The sequence below is a fragment of the Nicotiana tabacum genome, chromosome 15 (genome assembly GCF_000715075.1).
Source record: "Nicotiana tabacum cultivar K326 chromosome 15, ASM71507v2, whole genome shotgun sequence".
In the NCBI taxonomy this organism is placed as follows: domain Eukaryota; kingdom Viridiplantae; phylum Streptophyta; class Magnoliopsida; order Solanales; family Solanaceae; genus Nicotiana; species Nicotiana tabacum.
Window position 1 is genome coordinate 90,648,173 of NC_134094.1, and position 21,358 is coordinate 90,669,530.

At 37.6% G+C, this 21,358-nt stretch overlaps 1 protein-coding gene and 1 long non-coding RNA gene across 4 annotated transcripts; one reads left to right on the plus strand and one right to left on the minus strand.

The window, feature by feature from the left end:
• Positions 1 to 14,044: 14,044 nt before the first annotated feature.
• LOC107782285 (uncharacterized) lies at positions 14,045 to 16,466 on the minus strand. 2 transcript variants are annotated; one of them, XR_001647193.2, is made up of 3 exons: positions 16,329 to 16,466; positions 16,036 to 16,118; positions 14,045 to 14,625 (listed from the first exon to the last, which is right to left on the minus strand). It is a non-coding gene; the product is annotated as an uncharacterized LOC107782285 (long non-coding RNA). The 2 variants fall into 2 exon arrangements; XR_001647194.2 differs by having other exon boundaries at positions 16,292 to 16,430.
• On the plus strand, positions 16,177 to 18,855 carry LOC107782272 (scopoletin glucosyltransferase-like). 2 transcript variants are annotated; one of them, XM_016603144.2, is made up of 3 exons: positions 16,179 to 16,755; positions 16,890 to 17,147; positions 17,791 to 18,855. In XM_016603144.2, exons 1-3 carry the CDS (start codon positions 16,264 to 16,266, stop codon positions 18,595 to 18,597), a joined length of 1,557 nt encoding a protein of 518 aa, XP_016458630.1. In that variant the 5' UTR covers positions 16,179 to 16,263; the 3' UTR covers positions 18,598 to 18,855. The 2 variants fall into 2 exon arrangements, with proteins under 2 accessions (XP_016458634.1, XP_016458630.1); XM_016603148.2 differs by lacking the exon at positions 16,890 to 17,147 and having other exon boundaries at positions 16,177 to 16,755.
• The last annotated feature ends 2,503 nt before the right edge of the window (positions 18,856 to 21,358 follow it).

The following is a 21,358-nucleotide window of genomic DNA, read 5'->3' on the forward strand; positions in this document are numbered from 1 at the left end:
AAAAAAGAAAAATTCAAAAATAGTTTCCCTTTCCTTGATTCCCTCTCTAGAATTCTTTCCTTAGAAAATCCAAAAAGAAATTAAATCCAAAAATATTTTCCTTCTTTTCCGAAACCTTTCATTCGAAAAAAAAAAGAACAAAAACAATCTTCAAATCAAAATCCAAAATATTTTCTTCCTTCTTTAGAATTCCTTATTTTTTTAAAAAAACAATTCAAAATTTCATAAAAAGAAAAAAAAAACTCAAAAAATATATTTAAAAGTCTTTATATATGAAAAAAGAAAAGAAAATGAAAAATGGGTCTGTCTATTCCCAAATTCCCTGAACTACGTAATGATCTGATTCATGCGGCGACATGATACGTAGGCAACCCACAAAAGGTTCGATCAAATTTGTTTTTCAATGATTCTAAGATGAGGGATCAAAATGAGGCGTAAGTAAAAAAAAAAAAAAAAAAGAAGAAGAAGAAGAAGAAGAAGAAGAAGAAGAAGAAGAAAATAAGAGCGTCAATAAGAAGCTACCTCATAAGCCGGAATGAAACATGATGCCTCCAAAAGCATGTTAGGAATAGTGACAAGGATAGGAGCATAGCACATTATGTGTGATTCATATCTATAAAATGCTTAACCCTAACACGTTTGCTGTCTCTTACGTAGTAAGCTTAATGTGGTTGGTTTTGTGGTGAAACTTGCAACATACCATTACTTCACTAGATCTAAGGGAGCAGTAGTAATGGCCAACGATGATGAGATCCAGCTGATCAGTGACGACCCCCAGGGTCAATCAGTTGAACAAGAGTCGAAGGAAATAAGAAAATTGAGACAGCAATTGTCTAATGTATATCAAGCTTGGGTGTCTGGTCAGCCTCCACCCCGGGGTCCCTCAGAGGGAACTTCCACCGTACCCCTGGCTACTCAACCACCGCTCCATGCAATGAGAGACCACATTATACCACCAGGGTATGTGCCAAACTACAGCCTCCACGTTGCTCCCGGTACCTCTAATGTGCGACCTCCAGTCGCACCGGTCAGGAACACTCCTCTAGTCATGTCTGGCGCACCGGCATACACAATCCCGCCTCCACCTCCTATGACGAAGCCAATCAACGAGCCACCATCTCATGCTTATGATGGCCAATACTACTCTCCAAATATGGCTTTCGAGGTCTCGGCTCCATATAATCAGACTCCTCAGTACGAGTCACCAATGGAAAATGAAAAGCTTGCCAAGACGGTTGAGCCGGATGAGATGGCCAGGAAAATGAAAAGTCTTGAATAGAACATAAAGAACATACAGGGACTAGAGGGTCACAAAAGTATTTCGTTCAGTGATCTATGCATGTTCCCTCACATCCATTTGCCACCAGGGTTTAAGACCCCAAAATTCGAGAAGTATGATGGACACGGCGACCTTATCGCCTATTTGAAAAGGTACTGCAACCAGCTGAGGGGTGCAGGTGGAAAAGAAGAATTACTGATGGCTTATTTTGGGGAAAGTCTTGTGGGGGTAGCCTCCGAATAGTTCATTGACCAAGATATCTCTCACTAGCATGTCTGGGACGACATGGCCCAAGCCTTCGTCAAACAATTTCAATACAATATAGATATTGCGCCGGATCGCAATTCCCTGTCCAATATGAAGTAAAAGCCGACTGAAACCGCAGCAGCTTGAACTGAACCGGGGCTATCAACGTGAACGAGAGAAAAAGCTTTAGGGAGTATGCAATCAAGTGGAGGGAGCAAGCAGCTAGAGTTAAGCCACCCATGGATAACCACGAGTTGATCACTGTTTTTCTGGAGGCCCAAGAGCCTGATTACTTTCAGAACATGATGTCCGCAATGGGTAGACCTTTTGCGGAAGCGATCAAAATAGGAGAAATGGTCGAAAATGGCCTCAAGACTGGCAGAATTGTAAGTCAAGCTGCTCTCAAAGCCACCACCCAAGCTATCCAAAATGGGTCGGGAAGTTTGGCAAATAGAAAGAAGAGAGATGAAGGGTCCATGATGACTTCGGGATCCAGGGAAGTTCAAAGAGGGGCATCGCACCCTTATGTGCAAGTTCAGCAGGGGCAATCCAGCTACCCTCAACATTACTATCCCCCGCCAATTCCTCAGTACTCTGTGGGACCGCCACAATATATACAGTGTTTAATGCTCAATCATTTGCTCGTCCTCCCAATCAATAGGTACGGGCACCAGCTCCAAGATTCCCCTGACCTCAGCAGCAAAATTTTCGGGCACCCTACAATGCTCATCCTAGGCAGGATTATGGTCGAGAGCAGAGGCCGGTGGAAAAATTTACTCCATTGGCTGAATCATACTCTAGTATGTTCTAGAAGTTGAAGCAGATGGGCATGATTGGACCCATCGCTCGCCACCATATGCATCCCAATTCACACGGATTTCAAGCAAATGCTAGATGTGAATATCATTCAGGTGCTCCGAGGCGTAGCACTGATGACTGTTGGACCCTGAAAAAAGCCATAGAAAGACTCATTGTTGAAAAATTGATTGTAGTCACGAATGGCGAGGACCCTCCTAATGTAACGAATAACCCGTTGCCAGTACACAATGATATTCATTTTGTGGGAATGGTTGGCCGAGATCATGAATACAAGCCGGTTGGTCGAGCAAAAATCACAGTGGTAACGATTCAAGAGGGAACCAAACTGGAAGTAAGTCCAAGCCTAGATGCACCGTTGATTGTGAAAGGCGTCCAGAGCTCAGAGAGGGTAACTTTATTTGTTCCAAAATTCTCGAGGTTGGAAGTTCGCTCCAATGTTCCAAACCCAAAGTTATACGTCCTTAGAGGTCACCTCATCACAAAGCAGAATCAGGGCGATACGACGGGTATAATAGAACCGATCATAATCAAGCCTGCCACACAACCCCGTGTAACAAATACGAAAACCATCCCTTGGAACTACAACAAAAGTAGTAACCTACAAAGGCAAGGAAATCATAGAAGAAGTGGGGGAAACTGGAGGTTTGACTCGATCAGGGAGGTGTTACTCTCTAGAAGAGTTGAGAAAGGCTAAGCAAATCAGAGAAGGTCAAATGCCAATAAAGAAACCGGTCACTGAAGAAGAGGCGGAGGAGTTTTTGAAAAAGATGAAAGTTCAGGATTACTCAATCATTGACCAGCTGAGAAAGACTCCTGCCCAAATCTCTCTGTTATCTCTGCTCATACACTCAGGAGAGCATGCCCGTGTACTAATCAAAATCCTGAACGAGGCACATGTCTCAGAGAATACCACCGTGAATCAGTTAGAGAAGATGGCCAATAGATTTTTTGAGGTGAACAAAATTTCCTTTACTGATGATGAACTTCCTGAGGAGGGATCCGGTCACAATAGGGCTTTGCACTTGATTGTCAAATGTGAGGGGCATTATGTGAAGCGAGTCATGGTTGATGGAGGCTCGAGTGTAGATGTATGCCCCCTCTCTACCTTGCAAAGTATGAAGATCAATACAGACAGGATCCGACCCAGCAATGTTCGCATCCGGGCTTTTGATGGCTCAGCGAGAGAAACCATTGGGGAGATCAACCTCACCATGATGATTGGGCCTGTTGATTTTGAAATTGTCTTCCAAGTAATAGACATGGAAACTTCTTATAACTTTCTTCTTGGAAGGCCACGGATCCATACGGCCCGAGCTGTGCCATCCACCTTGCATCAGATGCTCAAATTCGAGCACGACAGGCAAGAAATTATTGTTCACAGAGAAGACGATTCATCCATTTATAAAGACCCGTTAATCCCATGTATTGAGGCCAAGGAAGGATGTGAGTCTATTTTCTATCAGGCTTTCAAAGTGGTTGTTGTGGACCATGTTGAGGAAGGAAAGCCCATTCTGCATCCTCGTCTCTCCGCCACATCTATAATGGTGGCTGCACTTATGATGAGACAAGGTTATAAGTCAGGAAAAGGCTTGGGGGCATCATTGCAAGGAATTTCAGAACCTATTTCTCCGTTCAGTAACAGGGGTAATTTTGGTTTAGGCTTCAGGCCAACACAAGCGGATGAATACAAATCCAAGCACCACAAAAAGTACGGGTGGGTCTTGCAGCAACCTATCCCTTACATTTTCTACACTTTTGTCAAGCCACGATTCAAACATGGTCAAAATTCCTCGGCGCATGCAAACATTGATGAAATTTGCCATGGCCTCAGGCAGATGTTTTCTGAAGTGAACATGATCCAGGCCGTTGAAGGCACTAGTCGTGCCGATATGCAACTAATTGGCCCAGACACCATGCTCAATAACTGGGAAGAAACTCATCTCCCCACAAGGAAGGAGTCTTGGTGGTTGACTTTTGCAGCTTCTTTCTTTTGTACTTTGGGTTACTTTCAGGGTTGTAATCCAAACATCTTAGTATGATTGTTTTATTTTGACGTTAACCCTTCTATCCTTTCAAATTCAATGAAATGCAGTTCAGTTTCGTATTAAATTTTGTATCTTTTCCTTTTCCTAATTCCTGCCATTTTATTTCCATTTCAGTTTTGTTAATGTCGCCTTTAATAACATGACATGCATGCGGAATTCATGCCCAGATCTCAAAAAGCTGTCTAATTTCGAAATAATGCATCAAGAGGTCGAATATGATGAAGATAAGGTTTTTGATAAAATAAAAAGAGAGTTGGAACAATTTGAAAACAAGCCTAGGCCCAACCTCAATGAAACTGAGCCAATTAATATCAGAGGTCATGAAGAAGTCAGAGAAACAAAGATAAGCATTCACACTAAATAGAAAACCAGAGCATGCCAAGGGAGATCAAAAAAGAACTATAAGGCGGCTCGCTAGCGGCTTCTTCCTGAATGGGGAAATTTTGTACAAAAGGACCCCAAATTTGAACTTGTTGAGATGCGTAGATGCTACAGAAGCTGAGCGGATCATGAGTGAAGTGCATTCGGGGGTATGCGGACCTCACATGAATGGATATGTTTTGGCGAAGAAGATTCTGCGGGCAGGGTATTATTGGCTTACAATGGAGCGAGATTGCTTCAGTTTTGTTCGCAAGTGTCACCAATGCCAGATTAATGGTGACCTGATTCACTCTCCACCTTCGGAGTTGCATCCCATGTCCTCTCCTTGGCTTTTCGTTGCTTGGGGAATGGATGTTATTGGGCCAATTGAGCCAAAGGCTTCAAATGGGCATAGATTCATTTTGGTTGCAATTGATTACTTCACCAAGTGGGTGGAGGCCGTCACTTTCAAAGCAGTCACCAAGAAAGCAGTGGTAGACTTTGTTCATTCCAACATCATCTGCCGCTTTGGTATCCCAAATACCATTATCACTGACAATGCAGCCAATCTCAATAGTCATTTGATGAAGGAGGTATGCGAGCAATTTAAAATTATGCATCGCCATTCTACCCCTTACCGGCCAAAAGCCAATGGAGCCGTTGAAGCAGCGAACAAGAACATCAAGAAGATTCTTAGGAAAACAATCCAAGGTTCGAGACAATGGCATGAAAATTTGCTTTTTGCTCTTTTGGGATACCGCATGCCCTCGCACATCTGTTGGTGCAACTCCTTATCTATTGGTATATGGGACGGAAGCTGTAACACCGGCTGAAGTCAAAATTCCCTCTCTTCGGATCATTATGGAGTCGGAGATTGAAGATACAGAATGGGTAAAGACCCGATTAGAATAACTAATGCTGATTAATGAAAAATAGCTAGCAGTAGTGTGCTTTGGCCAGTTATATCAGCAAAAAATGGCACGCGCTTACAACAAGAAAGTGCGTCCAAGGCATTTCGAGGTAGAACAACTCGTTCTTCCACACCAAGTAGAAGCTAAAGGAAAGTTCTCCCCAAACTGGAAAGGACCGTACATCATCAAGAAAGGGTTACCAAAAGGGGCCTTGCACTTAGTAGATGAAGAAGGACGGGTACCAGACATGACTATTAATGCAGATGCAGTCAAAAGATATTATGTCTGATATATACCCACTGTGGAACTTTGACGCATGATTTTCTTAGATCGAGATGATGAAGGCTACCATTGCTCGCTATTCCAAGCAAGTGTCACCCTTTTGTTACCCCTTTTAAGCTGTATTTTTCTTCCTTGTTTTCCATTTTCTCGAACCTGTGTACTCAAAGAAAAAAAAAAGTCAAACAATAAATTTTTTGAGTCATTGAACTACATCCGACCTGATTCTGAAAGGATACGTAGGCAGCCTTACCCTGGGTTCGGTCCCATCGCAACAAAAATCCATATTCCTAATACTCCAAAACTAGGGCAGAAGTTTATTTTTATCTTATGGTTTTCCCGTAGAAACAGTTCCAAAAGTTATAATTCAGTTCAAGGTTCTTTTCGCCTTTTCCTGTTAAGACTTTCTAATCGATCTTTGAGAATACTTGAAGTCCCCATGCCAGGGGCATTGGCCAACCTTATGCAAAAAAAAAAAAAAAAAAAGGAAAGAAGAAATGAGAGAGTCTTATCGGTGAAAACCCGTATGAGCACTGTAAGGCGACAGTGAGCAGAGAAATGCAAGAGACATTGGTGAAAACCAGATGGGCACCATAATGCAACAGTGATTAGAGAAATGAGAGAGGTCAGTTAGCGAAAACCCTCAAAGGGCGCTACTAGCCGAATGAGGGTCTTCGATGCTCCGGCATGAGCACAACCAAGACAGTTTCATGATGAACATTTGCGATGTATTTTGAGAATTAGACAGCTCAGACAGATCAGGCGTCCAGTCCAAAATGCATGTCATGATCATTGAAGTCGACACATATCTCCAGATAAGTCTCCTTATTTCTCTCCCCGAAAGGGACACCTTTTATTTAGACACAATTCCTTTTTCACTTCCAATTGCTCTTTTATTCTTTTCCATAATTTTTCTTAGATTCTCTTTCGGTCTAATCTTGCATCAAAAGCAAAGAAAAAATGGCTGCAAAACTGTCTACAGTTTTCCCGTAATACCGAGCACAATTTAGAGCATATACGGCATTGACGAAGGCAGGAATCCATCTGTGATCTCTTTTGATAAGGCGGATAAAGTGTCTCAAAGAAACTGAAAAGGTCGCCTGAGTAAGACTTGCTTCATGGGAAAAGTTGATAAGCACTACAAACACAAACTGGTTCTGAGTGCAAGACAACTAAGTTTGATTTTAAAGAAAAATTGCTTTGCCTTAGATACAAGGGTTAACGGTACCGTGGACATCCGGGTATGAAATAGCCAGGGGAGACGTCAGAAAGACAAAGTTTCCAGAAAATGATACAAAGTATCCGAGCATCTCGGTACCACTCTGATAGAATCAGTTCTTCGACAACGGGGTGTCCATGAACTTAAACTCCTCAGTGCATCAAGGCCACAAACCGACCACCACTTTAAAAAACTCACAAATTTTCTTTGTTTGAAGCAGGAACAAAGCAGTGCAGAATGGCGGTTCTCAAAGGACGAATGTCACCAAATGTAAGCTCCTTAAAATCTTCAGCATGCATCACTACTGTCCATACCTCTCATTTTCATAGCTTAACCCAGGCAAAACCTTTTCACCTAGGGGGATCCAGCTCATAGGTCCGGGTAGAAGTACTCTTCGCCCAGGTTGTTTTTCGTAGCTTAACCTAGGTAGAACTATTTCGCCTAGGGGATTCAGCTCATTGTTCGGGGTAGAAGTACTCTTCGCTCAGGATGTTTTACGTAGCTTAACCCAGGTAGAACATTTTCGCTAGTGGGACCCAGCTCACAGTTTCGGGTAGAAGTATTCTTCGCCCAAGTTGTTTTTCGTAGCTTAACCTAGGTAGAACCATTTCGCCTAGGGGGATCCAGCTCATAGTTTCGGGTAGAAGTACTCTTCGTCCAGGCTTGTTTTACGTAGCTTAACCCAGGTAGAACATTTTCGCCTAGGGGGATCCAGCTCATAGTTTCCGGGTTGAAGTACTCTTCGCTCAGGTTACTTTACGTAGCTTAACCCAGGTAGAATCTTTTCGCATAGGGGGATCCAGCTCATAGTTCCGGGTAGAAGTACTCTTCGCTCAGGATGTTTTACATAGCTTAACTCAGGTAGAACCTTTTCACCTAGAGGGATCCAGCTCATGTTCCGGGTAGAAGTACTCTTCGCCCAGGTTGTTTTTCGTAGCTTAACCTAGGTAGAATATTTTTGCCTAGGGGGATCCAGCTCATAGTTCCGGGTAGAAGTACTCTTCACTCAGGATGTTTTACATAGTTTAACTCAGGTAGAACCTTTTCACCTAGGGGGATCCAGCTCATGTTCCGGGTAGAAGTACTCTTCGCCCAGGTTGTTTTTCGTAGCTTAACCCAGGTAGAATCTTTTCGCCTAGGGGGATCCTAGCTCATATTTTCGGGTAGAAGTACTTTTCGCTCAGGATGTTTTACATAGCTTAACTCAGGTAGAACCTTTTCACCTAGGGGGATCCAGCTCATGTTCCAGGTAGAAGTACTCTTCGCTCAGGATGTTTTATATAGCTTAACCCAGGTAGAACCTTTTCGCCTAGGGGGATCCAGGTCATAGTTTTCGAGTAGAAGTACTTTTCGCTCATGTTGTTTTACGTAGCTTAACCCAGGTAGAACCTTTTCGCCTAGGAGATCCAGCTTATAGTTTCCAGGTAGAAGTATTCTTCGCTCAGGTTGTTTTTCGGAGCTTAACCCAGGTAGAACCATTTTTGCCTAGGGGGATCCATCTCATAGTTCCGGGTAGAAGTACTCTTCACTCGGGATGTTTTACGTAGCTTAACCCAGGTAGATCCTTTTCGCCTTGAGGGATCCAGCTCATAGTTCCGGGTAGAAGTACTCTTCGCTCAGGTTATTTTACGTAGCTTAACCCAGGTAGAACCTTTTTTGCCTAGGGGGATCCAGATCATAGTTCCAGGTAGAAGTACTCTTCGCTCATATTGTTTTACGTAGTTTAACCCGGGTAGAAACTTTTCGCCTAGGGGGGTACAACTCATATTTCGAGTAGAAGTACTCTTCGCCCAGGTTTGCTTTTCGTAGTTTAACCCATGTAGACCCTTTTTCGCCCCGGGGATTCAGCATTTTTTCAGTAATACAGGGCGCTAACCCCTGGTTACATTTCCTTTTGAGTAATACAGGGCGCCAACCCCTGGTTACATTTCCTTTTCAGTAACACAGGGCGCAAACCCCTGGTTACGTTTCCTTTTCAGTAATACAGGGCGCCAACCCCTAGTTACATTTTCCTTTTCAGTAATACAGGGCGCCAGCCCCTGGTTACATTTCTTTTCCAGTAATACAGGGCACCAACCCCTGGTTACATTTCTTTCTCAGTAATACAGGGCGCCAACCCCTAGTTACATTTCCTTTTCAGTAATGTTTACATTTTTTTCTCAGTAATACAGGGTACACCAATCCCCTGATTATATTTCCTTACCAGCATAGGGTACGCCAATCCCTGATCTCCTTACCAGTATAGGGTACACCAATCCCTAGTTGTGTTCTCCAACATAGGGCACACCACTCCCTAGTTGATTTGATTTTAAATGCAGGATACACCACTCCCTGGTATCATTGCCAATATAGGGTATCACATTCTCTGACCATATTTTCCTAACATAAGGTACACAAATCCTTAGTTGAGACATTCTTTTGGGACAAATAAAAAAAAAATCATCGTGACCTTTTCAGGGTGCACCATTACTTTATTTGCTTTCAATAAAGAAGTAGTTTAGAATTTTGTTACAATAACTCACGAAATTTTCCTAGTGAAAACTAGGGCAGAAAAATTTCGTTCGTTTATTTGTTGTGATATCTGAGCAGGTTTTACCTCGAGGCACAAGGTTCGAGATGAACAAAAGAAGAAGTCTGAATCCAAAATAAGAAAAGAAAAGAAAAAAAAGTGAATCCAAATGCAGAAGTAGATGGAAATAATATGGACTGCTCAAAACACGACTGAAGTTACAAGCTTCACATTTTCCGTTTTGCTCAGAAGAAGCCGTAGAAGAATGAACTAGCACCTGCAGCTAAATAGCATCAAGGTTCAGATCAGAGTCTGCGTGAAGAACCAGTCAAGACTCAAGATCAAGTGTTAGAAGACTTATACATAGGAATCTTGTAACTGATAGTTGATAGGGTTGTTTAGTTTCTTTTGATTTTGATGTAATAACAGGACTACACAGACCGGAGCATCGACGGGACCTCACTCGACTTTCCAACTCAACATTCCATCCTTTTCCTTGAACTACACGCGGCCTGATTCCCTTATAACCCGGGATATGTAGGTTGTCCAAAATCAGGACTTGGTTGCACTCTCTTCTCTTACCTCTTCCCTTTTGAATAATGGTATGATCAAAATTAGTCATATCGCTCATCTTTTCTTTGCCTGAAAACTCTTCATGTTTTCAAACAAAGAGGGGCATGCTGTGAGCACCTAATTTTTGACCATGCTTGAATTTTTCCCAACTCCATCACGTCACTTAACACACACTTTACCACCAATATAATTATTCTCTCACAACTCACACTCTTACTCTTCCTCTTTAACAACTCACACTCCACTCTTCCTCTTTAACAACTCACACAAGCACTTCCCCCACATGATCCCTCCACAAACACACATGGCACTCACAAAAGAAATGAGCTTAATCTCCACTCTAAATACCAACAAAACCCTATATATAATTGCTGCAAAAGTCAGCAGCGGGGGAGGAGAGACCAGCAAAAAACGAGCTGCAAATCCAGCCCCAAAACTCCTTCAAAACAGCTAAAAACGAGCTGAAAATAACCCCCAAAACGAGGTGAAGACCAGTCCACCCACAGCTGCCGATAACCCCCCAAAACAGCCCCTTTTCTCCAGTTAAACACCCCCAAAAATGAGCTGGAAATCTACTACCAAACCCACCTGAAAACAGCCTTGAAACAGTCATGATAACTAACTGAAACTTCACTCGAACCCACACCTAAAACCAGCCGTGAAATCACCAAACTTCAGCCACTAAACAGCTCCAAAAACAGCTTTAAATCACCTAAAACTGTTCCCATTTTTATCGGTCAGACAAGGCTTCTATGTCGAGGTTCCGGTTCGCAATTTCGGCGTTTCCGTCCGACGATTGTTGATTTGTTATTTCGATTGAGTTGCAAATTTTTAGCTTTATTCATCAATATAAAGGTCCATTCGAATCCATTTTTCTCAGTATTTGTTTTACATTTTTAGTATACACTTGCTTTGATATATTAGTATTTCTATCTGCTCGTGATGAATTTCATTTGCTTTATGGAAAATACTTGATCTCTTTCGTATTGTTTGTGTACTGATTGCGTATTATTTGGGTTATATATTGATTTTAAAGATTAATTCGTTTGAGTACATATAAGTTTTGGACGATTTCTGTTAAATATGCTATGGACTTGGATTTAGTTTTCTTACATATATGGTTATGTTACGTTTCTTTTGTTTTGGCATGTTGAAGTGGTGATTTAAGTGAGTTATTAAATTGGATAGATAGAAAATTAAAGTTGTTTCTTTCTTGGCAAGGAATGAGAATAGGCCATGAGTGATGTTAAGTCAGAAGAATGTATAACTCTTAAGCATCACAATAATCCCAAACTTAGAAAAATAATTTTTGAGTATGTTAGAATGCTTTCAGCGCGCCCTAAATTAATCAAATCATCGTAGTTATGTATATGTTCGCGTGACATAATTTTGATTTCCAAAATTGAAACCGAAGTACGTGTTCGCGCAACTTTGACAAAAAAAATCATAATATAATAAAATGCTATTAATTGTGTACACATACGTGTGACATCATTTTGGCACAATAAAAACGAATTCACACCCGTGATTCGTTTCAAAGATAATTTTATATTTTAATAATTAAAAGCGGATAGATAAAACATGAAAACCAATAAATCAAAGTTTATCCAAAATTAACTCAAGCCAAGTTGTAGTCAATGAAGCGACCGTGCTAGAACCACGGGACTCAGGGAATGCCTTTGTTTTTGCAGACTAATAATAATGGAGTCAAACTTTTCTTTGACTAGGGATTTAAATAAAAGATGACTTGGAACACCCAAAAATCAATTTCAAGTGGCGACTCTGTAAATAAAATAATCCCTACTCAAATTTGTTACTTTAATTGGAAAAACTCTTTAACCCACCATCCATAATACATATTATCTTTGTGGGGTAAAAAGGAGGTGTGACACTTGCTTTCCTCTTCTTCTTCTTCTTGCCCTTCCTGAGCCGAGGGTATATTGAAAACAGCTTCTCTACCTACATTAGGTAAGGGTAAGGTCTGCGTACAGACTACCCTCCCCAGTTTGATCCCACATGTTGGAATTAAACTGGGTATGTTATTATCGTTGTTGTTATAATATTACTCCCTCTACTCCATATTACACATTTTTCTTTTTAATCTGTAAAAAAGAAGTCACATTTTTTAAAACTATTTCATATCAGCATCTTCATCTTATTGTTGTACGGGTTCACTTGATATAAAAGTTTGTACTAAAAAAGTGAAAGTATGTGGTACTGTTACCAACTTTCATCTAAAAAGGTAGTTTTGATACTATGCATACATTGAGATTATGTGTTAAAAATCTCCTTTTCTTTTTAAATATCATATTCATTCAAATACCTTAACATCAAATGAGATTGAGAAAATATATTCGACGCTAATTTTAAATGTCATAGATTTCAATTAGGTGGGGGGGGGGGGAGGGGGGGCGTTCGTACATGATTTCTCCCACCTACCCCTTGTCACAAAAAAAAAGGAAAAAAAAGAAAGGAAAGGGACAAAGCATGAACAAATTTAGCTTGTGAAAGCTCCAGACTTCAATGGGGTGTCAACAGCTAGTTGATTGTCTCGTACAGTTAACAGTTGGCGCCGTACACATCCATGGCCTTCCATTAAGTTGAAAATAAACATATGCAACAACTTCACATCTGAAGTCCGAGTTTAATTATGATTTTTTTAAAATGACCGAGGTCTCGTGTCTGTTCCTAGTAGCGGCTATTTGCCAAACTTTTAAAATCACCTTATTTTAAAAGTATTTTTAAAAAAATTGCTTTTAGTCACAAGCAGGAGCGTATATAGCACGTAGGTAACGGGTTCAATTAAATTTATAATATTCGATGCGTAGCATAAATTTATGTATAAAATAAAAATCTACAAAAATTGCAAAAAATAGTATATATGAACCCATAACTTTAAGAATATAATGGGTTCAATTATAATTCTTAAAGGTTAAACTCATAAAGTTTAAATCTTAGATCCGCCTCTGATCATGAGAAATAGTTCGTGTTTAGCTAATTTATTTGAAAAGTCTTTTGAGTAATAATTAATGTTTGACCCAACTTTTAAAAAGTGTTTCTAAATGCATTTTCTCAAAAGTGCTTTTGAAAAGAAGCTGTTTTTCTGTTTCTCAAAAACTATTTATGTTTCTAATCAAAAATACTTTACTTCTTCTAAAAAGCTTGGCCAAATAACTTAACTTCGAAAAAAAGAATATTTTTGGCAAAACAAAACACTTTTAGCCTAAAAGAAGCTTGATCAAACACGTTATAGGTATGGTTCTACTTTGTGAAAGAATGTATATAAAATTGTCCCCTTGATTACATATCGCATGACATTTTAAGAGTAACTTCACGTATTCTAACCTATGGGTGTTTAACGGGTGGGTTGGGACGGGCTGGATACAAAAAAAATCAGCTCGTCCGTTTAACGTTGCGGGTTGTTAGCGGGCTAAGTTTGGGATGTACTTTTTCGGGTTTTTTTTTGTTCGTCCGGGTTCAGGCTTAGCGGGTTGTTAGCGGGCTGTGGATTTTTTTATTAAAGTAAATTTTATTTTTCTTATTCAATGTTATTGATACTTAAGTGTTTGCAAACTTTTAAGGCTTAGAATTAAACTTTGAAGTTTAAAATTTTAAATTTGAAAATTGAATTTTATAATTGAAATTTGAAAGTAAGTGGCTACAAAAAATTATTTAATAAGACCAATAAGCAATATGTAAGGATCAAGCTCCGAAGACTTTCATTTGATATTTTTATTGAATAATATATAATACTTCAAATTAAGTTGCAAGTTCTTTTTTGATTTTATTATTTTTGAACTTGCAAATTAAAAGTTTACAATAATTATTAAAAAAAAAAATATTACATCACATGATTTGCATCATTTTTGTAAGTTCATCCATGTCAACATGAGGTTCTTGATTTCCGACATTGGTTGAATCAGAATCATAAACCATTATATCTCCAATTTCTTGGTCCTCCGCTTCATCTAGCTCGTCACGCCCTTGATTTCGTCGTTCTGATCTTATCCAATCTCTGAAGCACACTAGAATTTTCAAAGCGTTGCTACCGAATGAATAACGGGTATCTCCTAGTTGCTGCCTTGCTTGGCTAAATGCGCTCTCTGATGCGACTATTGAAATAGTCACATTTAGCACGTCTCGAGCCATGACCGAAAGAACATGAAATTGATTTGAGTTGCTCCTCCACCAACCCAGTGGTAGAAATTTCTTTGTGCAAGGCTCTGCTGACTTTTGGAAGTAGAATTGAAGTTCATCAATATTCCTGCTACTGGTTTGTTTATGCTCCCTTATTGTAGACCAAATCAAATAATCTTCAACACCATCATTATCATCCAAAGCACTAGTCCCAGATGTTGAAATTGAACTTGAAGGAATATTTGCATCTACAGCAGAAGAAGCATCAACAATGTTAGCATAATAATTATATAATATTTCTAAATGTTTGTGTAGATCAGAAATACAAGTGTCAATATCAGGAGTTTCAGTTGGTCCAATATCCATATAAGAATATAAAGCAGTGATTAATTGGCGACAAGTGACCATTTTGATTGAAGGGTTTAAAATATCACAAATTAGGTAAATAGGGAGAATTGGGTAAAAATATTTTTTAAACTTATCTAGCATAGATTCAACAACAGAAGTATATCCTTCTTTCTTCTTCAAATTATGTAGTAAAAGAGAAATTTCAGCAATATGAACTAAACCATTTGCAATAGTAGGATAATAAGCTCCAGAAAACTCAAGTGTAGCCACATAAAATTTTTGTAAAAACTTTACAACATCTTCAATGACATCCCAAGTTCTAGATATTAACAAACGGCTAGGATCGGTACAATGAGAATTAGCAACTTCAGTTATAGGCATTCTATATTTATAACAACATTTTAAGAATAAATAAGTATAATTCCACCTAGTAACTATTTCTTCAGGCATGAGTCTTGGTTTTAGTCCATAGTGTACACATTTTTCTTTAAATGCATTTAATCTAACACTTCTGTTATTTCCTTGAATTACACTAACAGCTCTTCTAACTAAAGTGATATCATCTCTAAATAATTCAAGGTCACTCTTCATAATCAAATTATAAATATGACATGCACATCTAACATGAAATATTTCAGAAAGTGGTGGGTGTAGATGCAATTTTAATATTGTAATAGCAGCATTGTTGTTAGAAGCATTATCAAATGACACACACAAAACTTTTTCTGCAAGATTATAAAATATAGCAACTTCATGGATAGTATTACTTATAAAAAAAATTAAAAAAAAATAAAAAAAACAAACGTTAAAAATCGGGTTGAACCGGGATGTAGCCCGTTAACGGGTTAATGGGCTTAGTGGGTTCCGGTGCACCGGTATCCAAAAACTATTCGTTTGAAACCCGGTCCCCGGTCCCCCACGCTACAGTACCGGGCTGAACCGAGTTGTAAACGGGTCAGCTCGGTCCAATTAACATGTATATTATAACCCCATTTATCCAACTTATGCTAACAACATTTCAAACGACATTTGCTCAAATGTTTTCTGGAAAATTAACTTTAAGTCGGAAAAATTGTGATATACGTATATATTTTCTTTAAAAAAAATAATATATCTAAATGCTCAAGATTAAAGTTTAAGCATCAAAGGGTGTGACCTAGCTATTACATTACTCATGTATATGTGCTAGTAAAATATAACAGAGTGGAATATATAATCAATCGAGGTGCGCGTCAAGGAATAACGGAGTTAGTAATTGCGATGGGAATAAATAAAAGTTTGTGATCTATATATAGAAAAGTTTGTTTTACCTTATGCATTATAACTATTTGGCGAAGGATATTCAATTAAATCCTCACGCGGCTCCACCACTGATTTCAAGCTGGCTTGAGCACTGCGTCATGAAAAAAAGTTAAGATTAACAAGTTAGAGATATTATTGAAATTGTTGCGTAAAACATAAAGAGAAGTATCTCTTTTTCTTCTTTTGTAACGGCAGGGTTTGAATGAGCAAAACACTCCCATTAATACATGCCTTGAATGATTTTGCACAGTAAGAATAAATTACCTAACATTTTTTTAAAACCAAAGCTACGAGAAATCACCTGCATAAATACAAGAACAAAGAAAGCCATAAACATGGAGGAAATTATGGGGGAGATTTTAGTTGTGCCATTCTTTGGACAAGGCCATGTTTTCCCATTAACGGAGCTATGCAAGAAACTCTCCTCTTTTCGTTTCAAAACTACACTCATCATTTCTTCTGATATCTCCTCCTCCGTCTCCTCCACCTTGCTCCTCCACCCATTAGTCAGCGTCGCCGCCGTTGACGCCCCATTACCACCGCCTCCTAAACCTGGAAAATTTGATCCTCAGCCTCTTATGTTGCATTGCAAGCAGTTGAGACAAGGCATGGAATCTATCTTAAGAAGCTGCAGATCAGTGAAAAACAAGTTTGCAATTTCAGTTGTTTGTGCCATAGTTGATGCCATGATGTTGTCACATATTGAAGATATATTCACCACATTTCAGGTACCTAGTGATTTAGAAAGGGTTTCAACATTTCCTTTTTAGAGAGAATATATAACAACTTTCTAAATTTAAAAATAATAATTAGTCAGCAATTACGTGAAATTCTGTGTATATATATATCATTATCACCGCAGGTACCTATTGTGGGTTTCTTCCCTTGTGGCGCAGCTTGCCTTGCCATGGATTATGCTGCTTGGAAAACTGATGTAGAATACATCAATCCGGGTGAAACACGGTTTCTTCCCGAATTACCCAATGAAATGGCCATGGATTACGTTGATATAGTTAGGAGATATAGCTCATTAGAGGAAGCATTTGGTTCTGAGATTTCACGTACGAAAACGAAATCATTTCCGACACAACCTGGTGACGAGCCACCATGGGTGGAAGAGGTATTGTAAGAAGAGTTTAAGTTATATATATAAAAGTTTTACCATGTGTCGGTCTAGCAGATAACCTGTAGCAGGTAACGTCAATTTAATTTCAAAATTACTGTATTTTAAGAAAGTTTACCTGTAGATATCTTTTGGGTACCAAATAATGTAAAAAAATATTTTCACTTACTATGCATATAACTAAAACTCATGTATATTAGAATAGTTTATTACTGTTGAGAATTGTGAAAATTCCTACATCGACTGGGACAAAGGAATTTTGAAGGTCTAAAGATGAAAGTTTACCAAAAAGTTTAAACAAGCAATTGATACTAATATATTACTCTCTATCTTATGTTATGAGAAAGGGTTCGTAGTATGAGGGTAAGCACTTAATTTTTGGGGTGAATTTGAGATAAATTCTTCAAGTCTAAAATTAAATTTACCAAAAGTACAACTATAAGTTAGCAATATTAAGAATTCAGAACATTAAAAAAAAAAATACTTTGTAAAAATCGTAACTAAAGAAAGAAGTGACTCGTCAAATAATAATAGTGTCACATAAAATAAGATTGTTGGTATATACGAACAACATCGCTTTAAGAAAAGTTGCTTTACTCTCAAATCCCTTCACAATACTGTCTTTATTTTCTCCAAACAGGTAAAGGTTACAGTTGCAATTCTTGTGAACACGTTCGTTGAACTAGAGCAAACATTCTTGGAGTATTTAGTAAAACAAACAGGACTTCCAATTTGGGGCGTTGGCCCTATGTTGCCAGAAAAATTCTGGACACTCACTGCCTCAAAATCCCTCCTTCGCGATCGCGACATTAGAACAAATTTTAGTCACAAAACAAATTACTCAGAAGATGAAGTACTCAATTGGTTAGACTCAAAGTCTCCTAGTTCAATCATTTACATTGCCTTTGGTAGTGATGTTGTGCCCACTTTGGAAGAACATGAAGAAATAGCAAAGGCACTAGAAGAGAGTTCAAGGCAAAATTTCATATGGGTAATCTCCAAAAATCAAGACTATTATCCTAATGGCTTGGAAACTCAAGTTGGGAAAAGGGGTTTGATAATAAATGGATGGGCACCTCAATTGTTGATATTAAGTCATTCGTCGACAGGTGGATTCTTGACTCATTGTGGATGGAATTCGACTATGGAAGCGATTGGACAAGGGGTACCTTTATTAGCATGGCCTATTAGAGGTGACCAATTTTATAATGCAAAGTTGATAGTGTGTTATCTCAAAATTGGCCACATGGTATCATCAATTGGAGAAAATATTGGGTTGAAAAGGGTTAAGAAGGAAGAGATAATACAAGGGGTTCAGAGATTAATGGAGGATAAACAAGTTCATAATCGAGTAAAGGATTTAAGTCACAAATATAGACATGGTTTTCCAATTAGTTCAGCAGCTACTTTGCATGATTTCAAGGATTTTATTATGCAAGCAAAGTGAAGAGCGGAGAATGTTAGAGGGTTTTGTCTGTGCTCTAGAGTAAGCTATCTTCAATTTATTTCTTAAGTCCGCATTGAAACTAAAAAATCCTCGCATCTAAAATAAAATACTTTGTACCCTAATGTCATAATTCAAAAATCCTTTGTTACTTGTTACTTATCCATTCATGACACTAGCAAAGTGTTTCGTATTTGCTACTGTTAAATTAAGGTCCATATGTATACCTTAACTTGGTATTATGATTTAAAATTATCGTCATATTAAAGCTCTGTTAAAGCTCAATAGCAAAAAATAATACTTCCTTCATTTATTTTTAGTTGTCCACTTGTTTGTTTTTTAAATATGAATTTATGGCAAGTAACAAAAATCTTCAATCTTGAAAGTAAGTATCACATCCACTTTTGACTTTGCACTTCTTTTAAGAAAAAATAAATGAAATATTTATTTTATAATTTTACCCATAATAATTATAGTATTTCAAAAAATCTTAGTAAATGATTTGGGGAATAAGTAGTTAATGATAAGAGTAAAACAAGAAAATACTATTGGGTTATCGATATCGGATTATTGGATAAATATTTCGTTAACGGTTTAATATTATTTGACTATTGGGTTATCGGTTTGGGTCTCGGTTTGTTCAATTTTATTAACGGTTTAACCGATAACCCAATAAGCTTTATCAAAACTATAATTTTACCCACAAAGTATATAAAGCCACCTTATGACTTCATCTCTCATTCTCTCAGAGCAGTTACTTTTCATTTTCAGATCTTAATCCTTAGAGTAAGTTTTAAACTTTTCATATTTTTAGTTTTTCTATTTGTTTCTTTTGTTGCACTGATTCTTTAGCATTTACAAGATTAGAATTTTATTATTTTTCTGTGAATTATGCCCGCCCCGCAGTGAGATACTTAGTAAGATTAGAATGTTGAATGTCTTATTCCTTACTCCTAGTAACTTATAACTTTAAAATTAAGATCATTCGTTGAGATTTTCACATGCAAAAAAAAAAAAAAATTCTTTTCTAAAGTTGAAATTTAATCCCTCCTTTCTTAAGAAAAAAATTTCAGTTCCTTTCTCTTACCAATATGGTCACGATTTCTATGATAAGAACATAAACTTTTTTGAATGTTTTTTATTCTTATCGGGTAAACTAATAATCGAACCGATAACTGACTAACCGATATCTTATCGGTTTAATATATTTCTAAACCGATAACTGATATGTCGAACCAATAACATCTACAACCGAACCGACCCGATCAATACCCTCACCCATATAGTAGATAAGTAAAAGTGAATAGAGGGAGTATATATCAAAAGTTTAAAATGAGCAAAGTAGCTCAATTTCAAGTAACAAGTTTGACCATTTTCTCTTCTATTCATGAGTTTATATCCATTTATCTTTTGCAAATGCTCTGTGTTCATGTTCCTTTCGTATCAATTTCTATCTCACTGATTTTGTTCTACTTAGCAAAAAAATTGATTAGGATTTCCTCGAGAATAGAAGACGATCGTTGGAGCAACGAGGAATTGTAATTGATCTCAAGTCAAAAAAAAAGACTTCAAGTTTTTCATTATTACTTTACTCTATAAATAAAAAACCGTTTTGACAAAGGTAACGGAATTTGTTAGTGAAAATGAGCTAAGAAAAGGCCCCCTGACACATTTTTCTTTTTTTTTACTAAGTGAAGCAATGAATGACTTGAAGTAATTACCAGTTAACAAGAATGTCTCTGGAACTTCTTTAACACATAGGAATACGAGTTAAGATTAATAATTTGGAGAATCACAATCACATACAAAGGGAAAGAAAATAAAAAATGTATCAAAATGGAATTAGAATATTTGTCCTAACCAATATGATAAAGAAGAAGAAGAAGAAAGTTAAGATAGAGCAGCATCTTGATTTTGTCAATATTACAAATTTGAAGCTCTCGGCCAGGCCAACAACCTAGTCGTACAATATACAATGTATGATTCTGCAACAAACACAACATGCTTTATACAACTTAAAAACAAACTTAATTGGTCGACTCTATAAAAAAGCAGGACAAGCATCACTATCATCTCACCTAAAGCATAATTAAGTGATATTAGTAAAATGAAAATACGACAAGTTACAAGAGAGATACAGTTTTAGCTAATTTAAAATTATTTAATAATGCTCATAATTCCCAAAATTACTAGTTATAAAAAAGTTACAGTTTTGCATTTCTCTTATCTCTCAACAAGGTCAAAATTAAATCCATAAAATAAAAATCCAAAATAAGGCGCAACAGAAATTTAAAAATTTAAATTATTTTGAAGTTTTTCAATATAAGAAATTAAATATATTTTTCTTGCAATCTTAATAGATCTAGTGAAAGATAAAAATAATGAAAGAAAAAAAAAATTATACGACCGACACCAATTAATTGAAAATATATTTTAGTAATATTAGCATGTTTTCTTTAAGTTATGAGATTCAAATGCCTATAGAAAATAAATAGAACTTCTAGGATTATTTTCGTTGTATAATATTGGTCTAAAACGAATTTAAATGGAGACGCAGTCAGTGAAAATTCACATAGCCAATCCCAATTTATTTGAAATTGCAACATACTGTAGTTATTTTTGTTTAAAATAGCTGGTTAAAGGTTTTTTGGTATTTCTTTAACTTAAAAAGTTCAACTTCTTGTGAAAAAAACATCAAAATTTTGAAACAAACATCATTTTTTAAAAATAACTTTACTTTTTGCAAATAATTAGGCAAGAAAAA